Source organism: Medicago sativa, chromosome 3, assembly GCF_051527215.1.
Source record: "Medicago sativa cultivar Bolivia chromosome 3, Bolivia_mono, whole genome shotgun sequence".
Lineage (NCBI taxonomy): Eukaryota > Viridiplantae > Streptophyta > Magnoliopsida > Fabales > Fabaceae > Medicago > Medicago sativa.
The window spans coordinates 36,864,155-36,879,819 of record NC_140751.1 but is presented as its reverse complement, the minus strand read 5'-3'; the positions used below and the strand labels follow the sequence as shown (position 1 = coordinate 36,879,819).

Genomic DNA, 15,665 nt, shown 5'->3' with positions numbered 1-15,665 from the left:
AGACCCATCAAGCAAGAATAAGCCTCGAGTGTGGGTACCAACTGAAAGTCAGGGAAAGTGAAGCACCGATAGTCCCGATCATAGAATTGCACTAGAGTGTGCACAAGCTTCTCATCCACATTAGTCTGGAGAATAGTAAGTAAGTCCCCATAACGATGTTGGAAACCGGTTGGATCCTTAATCTTGAGTGCCAAATCTCTCAAACTAGCCAAATCCACTTCCTTGAACTTGTAGGACTTAGTCTTCCCCATTCCTACAATGTTTTACAAATTCAATTTGTCTAAGCCCTTCGATAAATGCATGGAAAAAGATTTATGCATGTATGCATGTATGCATGTATGTTCACTTTCAAGTACGGAGAAAACATGGAGGGTTAAGATTCAAAGTCAAGGAGTCATGGGTGGACACGACGTCCGGTGAAACTAGGGCTTTAGGTAATAGTAACCGGGTTCTATAAAGGTTCCCAAGTTGCAACCTCTCCGACGTATATCATGGTGTCACGAGACAACACTCGCTCCACGATTATCCGTAAGAAGGTCTAACTTGAGTGTAGTATCGCGTGACGACTAAAACTCGAGAAAACACCCGGTTTAGCCTCCGCACTACATCCTAGAAAATGGCCATGGATGGGTTTGGTAATCTACAGTTCATAGCGTCATAGAACAATTAGAAGTAAAGTGCCTAAACGCGACAACACGCGCCGACAACATCACCCCCAAAATGCCTCAGCTATGTGGGATTGATCGCATAATCCAAAACACGAGGAAACCCCCGGAAAGAATTGTCGATTATATCCCTCCTAAATCCTAAGTTCACTCAGCCCGGGTGTAGGGCTTTGATATTCTCACCCCCACACGTTTGCAAGAAAGTAAACATTTATTCACATAAGAAAGCAAGTAAAAGAAGCAAGTAAAAATACAAGCGCAAGCATAAAAATAAAGACTAGGCGTAACTCTCGAATTTCCCCAGTGAAGTCGCCAGCTGTTTTATCTTGGTTTTCGGGTGTCAAACATTGATTACGTTTGAACCTTTTTAACCTTTGATATCTCATTTTTTCTTGGGAAGGGAAAAAATAAGCAAAACCCTCGAGAATCGAGGTCCGGGAGTTGTTTTCGCTACGGGAAGGTGTTAGGCACCCATAACGACTATAGTATCCTATAGGAACCGTCTTTACTTTCTACGCGCGCGCTTTGTTTTTAAATGCTATTTGAAAAATGATAGTTACACCTAAGGGTTTACTAAGTGAAGAATTGGAGGGAGAAGAATGTTTGAATTTTTGTTTTATTTGAATTGAAGGAATATTGGTTCCTTGCCTACGTACCCTTTTAAGGGATCAAATCCGTCGTAGTTCTCTTCCAAAAAATGTTTTTGTTTTTGTTGGTTGATTTTAAGTTTGAAAATGGGATTTTGAAGAATAGAAAGAGGCCTCAAGGGCATGAGATTTAGAAAAGGTGAGGTGGAATTAGTTATTTTGCAAAAGAAGTCTAAGTATGATTAAAAATTCATTAAAATTTTGTTTAAGAAAATAAAATGAAAATCAATGGCATTTTGATCCCAAAGTTTATTAGGAAAAAGATTTGAGTGATGTTGTTCATATTTTTGGAGAATTGATTTTTCCTAAGTGTAAAACCTAAGCATACATCTAACATTCAATCCTAAACATACATCTAAACATGCATATCCTAGCCATACATCTAAAGTAACCAAGTGGTGTGTGTGCATGTGTCGGTGCTTGTGTCGGTGTACATCATTAGAGTCCATTGACCTTTACATCATTGGCCTAAATACAAACTACTTTCCTTGTGAGGACTTAATCCCACATAAAATGAATTAAAAGCAAAAGAAAAGTAAAGAAATGAGATGAGGAAGTGTGATGGAGAATATGCTTATGATGTATGAAACATGAAACAAGAGAATGTTAGTAGCATAGGGTAATATCAAAGAAAAATAAAGCAAGTAAAATATCAAGACAAAAGCATAAGAAAACTTCACAAAATAAAGCCAAAAAGTGCAAAAATATAACTAAAATTTGCTCACAAAATGCAAAAATCTTATTGCCTAAAATTCTCACATTCTAATACATTTTTCAAAGGTTTAGAATCAGGTTTTAAGATGAAAATTAAGGCAACATGATGAACTTGACATTTACAAAGTAAACTTAGGCATATTTGCATTATTTATTCACAAATGTAACTTGTAAACCAAGCAACCAATCAAGATTCACACACAAGCATCAAAATCATGTACAAACAGTAGCCAAAGATTCATAGAATCATATAACATGTGTATCAAACAATCATCAAGAACATAGAGTGGGATTGAGCAATCTTTAGAGGTTTTTTCACATAAAATCAAGAAATAATGCAAGAAAATGTGATAATATTTTTTTATCAAAATTTTCAGTAAGCAAAATGCATAGAAACATAACAAAAATAACAAGAAACATACATGAAAATTTTTAGAATTTTTAAGGGATTTTTGAGCTTAAGAACATATAAAACTTCACAAATTTTAACAAAAATGGTAAACAATTAATAAGAAAATACCACACATATTTTTAATCAAGATTTAACACATAACAACATCACAAAAAGGTCAAGAAAAATATCAAGAACATCTGAAAAAATTTATGGAATTTTTACAAGAATTTTAGGCAAGGCAGGGGGTGTAAACATCAACAAACAGTGTCAAAATAGCAAGAAAATGAAGGGAAACGAAATCCAGTACAAACAACAGGCCCAACCCACACACACATGGATCCTGGATCACCAGGGAGCCTCAGGGACCATTGGATTGATCCAGATGGATCAACCCTAGATCCAACGGTCAGGGGGCGAAGAGGAGCGAACCAGTTGAACCAGACCGGTTCAAAGGCTTATATAAATGCCTGGAGACCGGTCTGATTCATTCTTCACTTCTCATTCTCTCTCTTCACTCGTTCTTCTCTCTTCTTCTCTCTGAACACTAACCTCGCCTGAAACTGGGGAGGACGGCGGAGGACGGCGGAGGAAGATGAAGATTCATCGGAATCTTCATCTTCTCCGACGAACTGATGCTAACTTTTTAAACTAATTACCCAGAAATGTTCGTCTTCCTCCCCAGTTTATGGATCTAAGACTATTTTTGTGAAATTGTGATTGAAACGACGTAGATCGAAGTTTAAACTCACGGTTTCTAGGGTTTCAAATCTTTTTCGAATCTTCTTGAAACTGAACCCTAATCTAACCTATTTTCTACACTGGTTCCAGATTTGGACTCTGTTTTCGTAAATAAACGGTGAATCTTCATGGATTTTACATTTTAGGGTTTCGATTTTCAAGCTTTTTCAATCTGTTTCGAACTTTTCGAACGAACAAGTCCTAGGACTTGTTGATCCACTTTGTTTCACCGTTTATTTTCGATTGTGAACCTTCGATGATGATTAGAACGAAAAATGAGAAGGTTCCTTGAGTTATACCTGGATTTGAACGGAGATTCGAACAGAGATCCTTAAGAGAGCCTTTGATTCTTCTAGTAAGCGCTTCGTTGTTGTTCGTCTTCTTCTTCTCTGGTTCACTTCGAATTCAATCTCCCTTCTTCTCTCTTTCACCAAATCCTTCATGATCGCAAGGAATTCCTCTTTGCAATTGACGAATACTTGCTTGAATTGCGAAGGTGAAGATTCGATGATGATGATTTCCACAGAAAATCACTGAGAATCTTCTGCAAATTCGAACTAAGTTTGCTGAAATGAACACATTTTGCTTTGATCTTCTGAAAGTCTGTATTGATTTCGTATGTTTGATGATGAACTTGATTGAGAATTGGTATGAATTTTAGAGTTTGTGGTGGTTTTTGATTCTGTTACGGTGGAGGAAGTGGTGGTGGAATGGTTTGTTACGGTGGTTAGGGTTTGGAGAAGAGAGAGAGAGTTTGTTAGAACTTTCTATGATGATGTGTCAATGAATTAATGGTGATCCTGTTTAATTGGTGATGTGGCTGTATTTATAAGCTGACATGTGTGATTTTGGACCAATGTGGGACTGCCACATAATCTTGGACTAAAATTGGACCTGTTTGGACTTAGGGACCTATCTGCAAAATGAGAAAATTGAAGGACTAGTCTGTAAAATAGAAAAAAGTCTTTGGGACTGAAATGCAATTGACCTTAAAACAAAAATTTGACCTAAAGGACTAAAATTCAAATTAAAAGACCTAAAAAAGAAATAAAATGAGACAAGAGGACTAAAAATGTAATTTTTAGAAATTTTTGGGACTAAAATGAAAATTAAACTAAAATTGAATTTAAAATTGGTAAATGGAAAATAACGTAAAGTGGAACGATTAAAAATAACAAAAAGGACTAAAATGAACAAATTACTTAAATGAGGTACTTTAAAGTAACCTCTCTCTGTCAAAATTTCGTGTGAAATGACCAAAATGCCCCTAGGGACTAAACTGACTCAAAGTGTCTCAGATGCAATTTTAAATGGTTTTCTAACAGGGAATTGAAGCAAGAGTTTATACAAGCAAATTAAAAGACTCAGAGACAATTTTTAGAGATTAAACAGAGTTTTAACACTGGAAATGACTAAAATGCCCCTAGGGGCTAAACTGACTCAAAATGACTTTAAATGTGATTTTGAAATGGATTTTAACATGAGAGTGAAGCAAGGACTTATACAAATCAAATGAAAAGACACAAACAATTTTCAAGGACTAAAATGAATTTGAATGCAGGAAATGACTAAAATACCCTTTTTCATGAATTTTGCAAATAACATTGAAATAAGATGCAGAGGAAGGTGCAATTGATCAAAGGCAGTTCAAATAACTTGAAATGCAAGAAAAATATTTTGAGTGACTTAAAATGCAAAAAAGAATTGAGCTAGTATTTTTACGTCCAAAATTAGGGTATAACACATCAACTTAGAGAACTCCTTGCAAAGAGATGCATTAGTAGAACAAAATATTATATCATCAACATATATTTGCACAACAAGAATATCTTTCCCAAGAGTCCTTCTGAAGAGTGTTGTATCAACCTGCCCTCTTTTAAAATCATTTTTGATTAAGAAAATACTTAGTCTATCATACCAAGCTCTGGGAGCTTGTTTCAAGCCATATAGTGATTTCTTCAGTTTAAAAACATGGTCAGGATATTTAATATCCTCAAATCCTGGAGGTTGCTTGACATACACTTCTTCTTCTATGACACCATTAAGAATTGCACTCTTGACATCCATTTGATATAATATTATGCCATGATTAACTGTATAGGAAAGAAGTAACCTGATTGCTTCCAATCTTGCAACTGGAGCAAATGTTTCAGTGTAATCAATGCCTTCTTGTTGACTATACCCTTGTGCAACAAGTCTTGCTTTGTTTCTTGTTACTTCTCCTTGCTCATTCAACTTGTTTCTGAATACCCATTTTGTTCCAATAATGTTCTTGTGTTGAGGTTTGGGTACCAGATCCCACACTTGTGGAAATATTTCTCTCCCTCTTCTCTCTAGACTTGCGCCCTCCCTCTCTCTTTAAAGGCATCCAAACTTCCTCCAAAACATGATCAATCATGGATTAAGGTAGCTTATCAAGCAAGATACAAGTGGATGAAGAGATTAAAGCATGGTTTGGTGGAAAGAGCTAAAGATCAAGAATGAAGAGGAAGCTAGGGTTTGATGCTTGATGCTTGAGAAGTTGCAAGAAACATGTTTAGGTGAGTTCTTAGAAAGTTTCTCCTACCTTTGGGTTGTGCAATTCTTGTGAGAAAACATGATTTGTATTAGTATGTAAGTTAGGGTTTTAGTACCCCTTTTGCCATTAGTCATTGAAATTATGTTGTTTGTTGTTATGTATTTGTTCTAAGCTATTTTCTATGTATTCTAAGTGGTTTGTGTGCATTGGAAACTTATTTTGAGGTTTAGAGGTCAAAATTACGAATTCTGCAGGTCTGGTACTGAAGAACCTCGCTTAAGCGAGATGAGTCTCGCTCAAGCGAGATCAAGGCAGAACCGAATTAAAATCTCGCTTGGAATCTCGCTCAAGCATGATGAATCTCGCTCAAGCGAGATTTCACATCACATCACTTTTTACAAGAAAATTCATGAAATGCAGTGGTTTCGACCAAGCTTTTCCCTGCAGTCTCTTATAACTTTAAACACCCCTCAAAGTCAAGTTATCATTGCACTTTTCACCTAAGGATATTGGTAAAGAAATTCATTAACAACATCATGAATTTCAATGACGAATAGCACATGAGATGTTATGATAGGCTATGCAATACATCCGGTTAGTGATGTATTAAGAGGGGGAATGGAACTAGAGCCTCGACATAGTTGTCGAGAATTAGAATGATGATCATGAATATTTATGTATATTAAGATGCTAGTAATATTTTCTACGCTCATGAACAAGAATGAACTAGTATGTAGTTCACCAACAAAGGATCGAGCAGGGATCTCGAGATAAGGAATTATCTCAAATTGATGTATGTGTTCGTGTCTCTTGTTACACGAGATAAGTTACTAGTATGATTTGTTACACAAGATGTATGTGTTCGTGTCTCTTGTTATCCACGCCAGGGGGATACGAGAGGTTCTTGATCTAAGGGGAACGGTTCAAGCCGTAAGGGACCCGCATGTATGTTATGTTTATGCAAGTATGATTTCATGTAAGATTAAGTTAAGAGCAAGAGCATGAGATGCTATAAGACAAGTGTTATGTATAGAACAAGTAAAGAATGTTATGCCGATGATGATCTTAGGTTTCTCCTAATCGTCCGGTTTAGAATTGTGTCATGATTATGCTATGCTTAGGCCTCGATATGTGGTACGTATTCTTGGCAATGCAGTTTTAGTTTCCCCTTAATCGCCATGACATGTATAGGAAGTTTAGCCTATAACAAGTTGAGATGAGACTATGACGGCCCTAGCATGCACGACTGTCTAGTATGCAAGTCCCCACACACGTATAATCAACCCTCAGGTTATATTATGACACGAGGTGATCGTTGGTTTCCCCTTGAGGTTGCATATAGCCTAGGATTTAGGGGAACTCAATGAGACATTATGTCTCATCCCAATCCTTATTTGTTTCAGATAAACAGGTTGGATGGCAAGCTAGTAGCCGAATGGATGTTACGACAAGTGATCGTTCGTACCCGCAGCAGGATGTTAAGGATATTCAAGGATGTAATTATTAGAAATGATGAGTAGAATTATCATTGTATGAATGTATGATGTTTTATATAATATTCATTCGAAGTTTTTATGTTGTAAATGTTTAATGTATCCAGTACTAAACTAACGCACATGCTAGACTTTCTAGATACGTCTAGTATGGGTGTTACAATTTGGTATCAGAGCAGGTCGATTCAGATCGTTCCATGGGTCATTAAATTACAACTAAGGTAGTGGGACCATTGGGTTCCGGGTAAATGATTTAATTGTCGTTGTTAGTTGAGCCTGATCAACTCAATTTAACATTCGACAATTAGAACCGATGCCTGAGATCTGAAGAGGATCCAGGAGGAACGAAGTATGTGCTGAAGATGAACTGATAAGTAAGAACTCAGAGCGAGTTATAGTAAGAGTTTTAACGTGCCAATAGGTGGCCGGTGAACTAAGCAAGTATAATGTGAGTTCTACGGGAGTGCAAGGCTACAAGAATAGGAGAAGTCGACATGTGATGATGGAATCAGTAAGCTCTCAGGGATTAAAACATGAGGACGAAGATAAAGATCTATATGTTCAGTGTGAATAAGGTTCTAACAATGAATGATGAATGAGTTGACAGAGAAATAAGTTAAGCCGTTCTTAGCGGACAAAGTTAAGGTTTTATGTGGAAGTTTTATGTTAAGTGCCATGATAAACAAGACATTAGTTTTTAATGTGCCGTGAGTTGAACCGATTGATGTTAATGCTTGCCATGCAAAAGTTATAAAATTGTTTTTAACATGATTGGAAGGAATGATATGCATTGGATTACTTGAGGAAATAAGATTTTTTATGTAAAATATGATTTCTGGAAAACTAAGCTGAAGAAACTCGCCAATAGCGAAATTTTCGCTATGAGCCAAATTACTCTAGAGGATTTCGCTGATAGTGAACCTGGGGCGAAATTTCCAGTTTTTCGGAAAACTGTCATTTCGTCTCTAGGGCCTTAGTAGCTATTGGGGGTTGTTTTCACAATCTTTTATGCAACAAACACTCTCTATAACACCAAGTATCGAATACACATCACACCCTATGATTTCTAAGGAATAAAATGCATGGACAAGTATTAACAGAATCAATCCAGTTTAAGGTAACATTAGAAGTTACCGTGGCAAGAGCTGACGAAGAGCCTGGGTCAAGAGTTTTAAGGTTTCGGCTTATGGAACGGATAAAGTGGATGTAAAATCACGAGATGGAAAGTAAATTGGTAAAGAGTTAAGTGAAGTCACAAGATTTTCAGATTTAATGAAGTTATGAGTATTCCCCCGGACCTATGTTTTGTTTAATTGAATTGCTAAAGCTCGTTATGATGATGGATCGTAAAGTTTACTCGAGTTTAGAAAGATATATGCATATGGGTGATTGAAATTGATATTTTTGAAATTCAAATGAAAATTTTGTAGGTACCGGTTTGTTATGATTCGCGTAGAGTGGGCTAAACTCACTAGAACCAAGATTTGATGGCACATATGTGTTATCAACTTGTTCTGTGATTTTAGAGTAACGACTGTGACCTATGTTCGGTGTATGTTTATTTATAGTGGAAAATCATCAACGCCAATGATCCGTGTGTTATATCATAATGTTTTCTTAAAGAAAGAAATTAACGAGCAAGCATTAGTTGATTACGCAAAACATAGTATGCGAGAATACAAGGATGCAATGAAGCAAGATCAAGAAAGGCATGTATAATTTATGATGAATCTACCATGAGAATTCGAGATTGCTCGGAAACAAGTTTAAGTATGATAAGTATATGTCATGAGGTAAACCCAACCAGTGGGAATGTGAGGTCTATCCCCAAGTAAAATAATATGGTAATGGGATAAGTCTACCGTGAGATTCAATCTTACAAGGTATTGTGAGGTGCAAGTTTATGGCAATGGTTGCCACTTGAAAGGTTTTGAGAAAGGTCTAGAAGATGATGCTCATATGGGAAAAAGAATGTGAAGTTTCAGTCGTCTCAATGGATTAGAATATTGGTAAAGTCAACTGGTGGGAATCAGAGTGGCGCAATGGAATGTTAATAGATAAAGTTTTTGACAATAACCATGGAACATGAAACTTGATAGTAAGAGTCTTCTTGAGAAGCAATATGGGACAAGTGAGAAGCTCACGAAATGTTAAGTAAGCAAAGAGATTAATACGGACAGTGAAGGATATGGCAAAGGTATAATGGATGCGTCTTCACCAAAGTAAGATAGGAAAGGCTAGAGTCACAACAAATGAAGAGTATGTGCTATGATAAGAGAAATAAAGGTCAAAGTCGAAAGGTTCCTTTTTGTGACTCAAAGTAATGATTGAATTATCAAGTGTGGAACCGGTATTAAAAGAAGAAGTGTCATGCAGGAGAAGGTAACAATTTGTGATCGTAACCGGATATGATGTTTTGAAGATTCAAGTTTATTGTTCTTAGAACGAGGAAATGAGATATTGTTATGAGGGTCAAGGATCCTATATGATTTATGTTATGCAATAATGTGAGTCTCCAAGATATGTATGTAAGTCAAGAAAGAATAAGAAAGAAGTTACTTTCGAAGTTCAAGAATTTCATTATGGAAGGAGATAGAAATCATGAGTTATGCACGATGAAGTGCATACCCTCTTATGTCAAACTTGTTAAATGATCACGATACTTGCTATGAAGATTCTGAACTATGATTTAAAAAAGAAAAAAACCTCTTAAATTTAAAATGGGTATTGAGGGACTTGGAAACGAAATTATTTTTTTTAACTTGACATTTTTCACAAATTCTTTTAAAATATTATGTCTCTATTCGTTCCAAGGATCCAAATACTCATGTTTAGAAAACTTCTTAAAGCAATATGTTAGAACGAGTATCGTTATTATTTAACAAGAAGCGACATTTGAAAGTATGCGAATGCTATGGAGAGTAAGATGTGTTGAAGTAAACAACAAAGTTTTTCGAAAAGTCTTATGAGGCGCACAAGTATATGTTGAGAGTATTCAGATGCAAGAGGTCTAAGTCGGAAGTTTTAAGAGCATGTAAGCTACAAGATGGGTTGGTGAATGACATATGCATCGGCGTATTTAATCTCACTCCTCCACGACAAGTTATATGAGTTATCCATGAATTCGGATGCTAAGAGAATGATTATGAGATCAGAAGGTTTAATAAGACTCCGAAAGAGATGAAAGAATCGTAGAATCGTTAAGATAAGTAAAGAAAGTGAGAGACATGTGTGTCAAGGTACAATAAGTAAGATGATATATGAACTATGTGTACATGAAAAGATGTTTATAATACAATCGAGCACTGCATGGCAAACCTGGTTTCCATTAGGACCCCAGTTAAAAAGGTAAATCCTGAGTGTTCTAGTTATGATAAGTTACTCATATGAATGGTTAATGTTAAATGGGTATGATATGGATCCAAAGAGACAAAGTCGATACGCAGAAAGGATAACATATGATCATGATGTTTTAAGTTAAGCCAAGATTATGGGAGGAATAATTTCGATAATATGAGGATTACTTCACTATGATATGTTTTGAACTCGGTTAATGTTAAGTAATCTCTAAATTTCGAGGACAAAATTTTTTAAGGGGGATAGAATGTAATATCCCGCTCGTCAGCTAATAGAAATTTTATCTATTAAATGTATCAGAGGACTAAGGTTCATGGAAAACGAGTATGATGAAAATGTTAAGTACGACGGAAGATAATATTATGTAATATCGGTCAAGCAAGGATTTATGTATCAGTGTCAGGCTAAATGCGACCGAGACAAAGGACATTTAAGTAATTTCGCACAAGGGAGTATATAAGTATGTTTGGGCACCAAATACTCATTTTTCCCATTTCATTTCTCTCTCTAGGTTTTGAGGAAATATTTCTCTCCCCCTTCTCTCTAGACTTGCGCCCTCCATCTCTATTTAAAGGCATCCAAACTTCCTCCAAAACATGATCAAGCATGGATTAAGGTAGCTTATCAAGCAAGAAACAAGTGGAGGAAGAGATTAAAGCATGGTTTGGTGGAAAGAGCTAAAGATCAAGAATGAAGAGGAAGCTAGGGTTTGATGCGTGATGCTTGGGAAGTTTCAAGAAACATGTTTAGGTGAGTTCTTAGATAGTTTCTCCTACCTTTGGGTTGTGCAATTCTTGTGAGAAAACATGATTTGTATTAGTATATAAGTTAGGGTTTTAGTACCCCTTTTGCCATTAGTCATTGAAATTATGTTGTTTGTTATGTATTTGTTCTAAGCTATTTTCTATGTATTCTAATTGGTTTGTGTGCATTGGAAACTTATTTTGAGGTTTAGAGGTCAAAATTACGAATTCTGCAGGTCTGGTACTGACGAACCTCGCTTAAGCGAGATGAATCTCACTCAAGAGAGATCAAGACAGAATCAAATTAAAATCTCGCTTGGAATCTCGCTCAGGTATGATGAATCTTGCTCAAGCGAGATTTCACAGCACAACACTTTTTACAAGAAAATTCATGAAATGCAGTGGTTTCGACCAAGCTTTTCCCTGCAGTCTCTTATAACTTTAAACACCCCTCAAAGTCAAGTTATCATTGCACTTTCCTCCTAAGGATATTGGTAAAGAAATGCATTAACAACATCATGAATTTCAATGACGAATAGCACATGAGATGTTATGATAGGCTATGCAATACATCCGATTAGTGATGTATTAAGAGGGGGAATGAAACTAGAGCCTCGACATAGTTGTCAATAATTAGAATGATGATCATGAATATTTATGTATGTTAAGATGCTAGGAATATTTTCAACGCTCATGAACAAGAATGAACTAGTATGTAGTTGACCAACAAGGGATCGAGCAGGTATCCCGAGATAAGGAACTATCTCGAATAGTTTAACCTTTCATGTATCTATAAGAACAAGACTATTACAAGATGTAGGTGTTCGTGTCTCTTGTTATCCACGCAGGGGGATACGAGAGGTTCTTGATCTAAGGGGAACGGTTCAAGCCGTAAGGGACCCGCACGACACCGAGGGAGTCCGATGTACGTACATCGGTCATGTATGGTATTGTTCTTGGGGTTACTCCGCCCGGGGCTCTCTGTAAAATGAATCAAGATAATGACTGTTTGTTCAACGCTAACCTAATGAATGAACTTATGCACGACCATGTATGTTATGTTTATGCAAGTATGATTTCATGTAAGATTAAGTTAAGAGCAAGAGCATGAGATGCTATAAGACAAGTGCAAGTTATGTATAGAACAAGTAAAGAATGTTATGCCGATGACGATCTTAGGTTTCTCCTAATCATCTGGTTTAGAATTGTGTCATGATTATGCTATGCTTAGGCCTCGATATGTGGTACGTATTCTTGGCAATGCGGTTTTAGTTTCCCCTTAACCGCCATGACATGTATAGGAAGTGAAGCCTATATCAAGTTGAGATGAGACTATGACGGCCCTAGCATGCACGACCGTCTAGTATGCAAGTCCCCACACACGTATAATAAACCTCAGGTTGTATTGTAGACACGAGGTGATTGTAGGTTTCCCCTTGAGGTTGCCTATAGCCTAGGATTTAGGGGAACTCACTGAGACATTATGTCTCATCCCAATCCTTATTTGTTTTAGATAAACAGGTTGGATGGCAAGCTAGTAGCCGAATGGATGTTACGACAAGTGATCGTTCGTACCCGCAGCAGGATGTTAAGGATATTCGAGTATGTAATTATTACACTTTTGAAAAGATGAGTAGAATTATCATTGTACGAACGCATGATGTTGTATATAATATTCATTCGAAGTTTTTATGTTGTAAATGTTTAATGTATCCAGTACTAAACTAACGCACATGCTAGACTTTCTAGATACGTCGAGTATGGGTGTTACACCTAAATTATTTGTTTAACTATCAAATCGATCCCTACGTTATATTAAAAAAAACATCAAATAAGTCTTTGAATTATATAAAAAGAAATCAATTTGATCCTTAAAGTAGCATCTGCAATGTCCCACAAACATAACTCATCAACATCCATTTTTTTCCCAAACATAGAATTCACCATGAGCATATTGCAGCCTCTGATACTCATCTCGCTCTAAACCACCACCGTGACGCATAATTAACGTAATATTGTCTTCCATCGTATGGATTTTGGAAATATTAGTCTTAATCACAAACAAAATAACATCAAAATGCAAACCCTAAAATGCAAACCATTTTCAGATATTGTTTTAATCAATCAGTAATTTCCTTCATTACTAAGTTAATCTTCATCAATTTTAGTAATAACCAACCAGAAAAAAAAATCAAATTTTTAAGTCTTAAACTGAAAACCCTAAAATGAATAATCTAAACAACCGTCTCAAAAACACAACACTCACAAACAAACAACAAAGCAAGCTTCAAATGAAGTTTAAAGTTGAAAACGAAATGATAAAAATTGAAAACAAAAATAAAAAAATAGATAAAAAAATGGGGGAAAATGAACAGAGAAAATGAAAAGGAAAAGGAACGATGTTACCTTAACCATATACGAATTCTTCCTTCAAATATCCAACGTTGATCACCGAAGATGATGATGGTTTTGGAGATGTGAAGATGGTGAAGGTTTAAGCGGGAAGGAGAAAGGTCAAGGACGTGTTTGATGTGAAAATAGTGAAATCTGAAGGTAGAAGGTAAGGGTAAAAGAGGGGTAAAATTGGAAAAATAGAAAAAATTGAAGTTGAAAAGTGAAAACTGACATTTTCATCGTTTCCATCAAATTGGTCCTTGCACACGTAGCTTCCTTGTTGACATATGTACAAGACAACACAACATGTAACAGAGCATTTGGACGAAAGGACCATTTTGATGGAAGCCTGACAAATTCAGCGACTATTTTGATATTTCATTAAATTGGGGGACGAATTTGGCCGATTCGTACAAATTCAGGGACATAGTTGATGATTTACTCGTTAATTTTCTTTATAAATTTTTTCTTATATTTTAAGATGGAGATAGTAGTTTATAAAATCCTTTGAAATATAATATAAATTCCAATATATATATATATATATATATATATATATATATATATATATATATATATAAGAGACAAGAGTAAGAGAATATCAACACAATAGATTTATACTAGTTCATCATCAACACCTAGTAGTTAGTACTTCTTCCCTCAACCTAGTAGTTAGTACTTATTCTCTGTTAGTTGATAGAGATAGCCTTTGGTATAGAGTGTTGGTGGCTAGATATGGTGAGGAGGACGGGAGGTTGGAGGATGGGGGCCGGAGTGGTTCTTTATGGTGGAAGGAGGTGGTGAAGATTAGAGATGGGGTAGGGGGCGGTGAAGGGTGGTTCAGTGGGTGTGTGGTGCGTCGTGTGGGGGATGGGGAATCAACGTTTTTTTGGCATGATCGATGGTGTGGTGATGTTCCTTTTAGGGAGCGCTTTAGTAGGTTATATGATTTAGCGATGCATAAATCAATAACGGTTAAAGATATGATTTTACGAGGGTGGGGGGATGGAGGTGAGGCTTGGAAGTGGCGTAGGAGGCTGTGGGTGTGGGAGGAGGATCTTTTAGAGGAGTGTAGGCTATTACTTTTTAATGTTTCTTTGCAGCCTCTTTCTTATGATGTGTGGCAGTGGTTACCGGATCCCACAGGCGGTTACTCGGTTCGTTCTGTGTATGCTATGCTCACAACTCAGGAGGTCCCCCAGGTTACTCAGAATGTCGATTTAGTTTGGCTTAAACAGGTTCCCCTAAAGGTGTCAGTCTTCGCTTGGTGGTTACTACGTGATCGCCTTCCTACAAAATCTAATTTGGCATTACGTGGTGTTATTAATGTGGAGGATTCTAGGTGTGTTTCGGGGTGTGGCCAGGTGGAGGATGCTCGTCATTTGTTTCTCTCATGCTCTTGCTTTGGGTCACTGTGGCCTTTAGTGCGGTCATGGATTGGTTTCGATGGTGTTGATCATCAAGATGTTTCTGATCATTTTATTCAGTTTACTCACTATACAGGTGTTATGAAATCAAGGCGGTCTTTTCTTCAGCTTATTTGGCTTCTGACCGTTTGGATCATATGGAATGAAAGAAATGCTAGAGTTTTTAATCATAAAGAGTCATCTATAGATCAGCTACTAGACAAAGTGAAGTATTATTCTTTGTGGTGGTTGAAAGCTAAAAAGGCTTGTTTTGTATTTGGTGATCATATGTGGTGGTCTAGTCCTATGTCATGTTTAGGCATTGGTTAGACTCTTTTTTATCTTTGTGAACTGTTCTTTCTTGGTGGTTTCTTGGCACACCTTGTGCTAAAGAGATCATCTGTGCAGTATTAACATAATCCATTTTTGCTTGTTCAAAAAAAACCTGAATGATTTCTACTAACAGCCATAAACCAAGATCACCCGAACTGTCAACTTAATTTAGCGAGACTTCTCTTTTTTATTTATAATAATATATAATACTTCCAACTATACTTTCGAACTTGTTATTTGTTGATTTTAGAATTTGCTAAATT

The 15,665-nt window shown here is 36.4% G+C and overlaps 1 protein-coding gene across 1 annotated transcript; it reads left to right on the top strand.

Annotated features, from left to right (window-relative positions):
• Positions 1 to 14,619: 14,619 nt before the first annotated feature.
• LOC146937425 (uncharacterized) lies at positions 14,620 to 15,399 on the top strand. Its single transcript, XM_085749425.1, has one exon. The coding sequence runs from the start codon at positions 14,620 to 14,622 to the stop codon at positions 15,397 to 15,399; it is 780 nt and encodes a 259-aa protein (XP_085605551.1).
• The last annotated feature ends 266 nt before the right edge of the window (positions 15,400 to 15,665 follow it).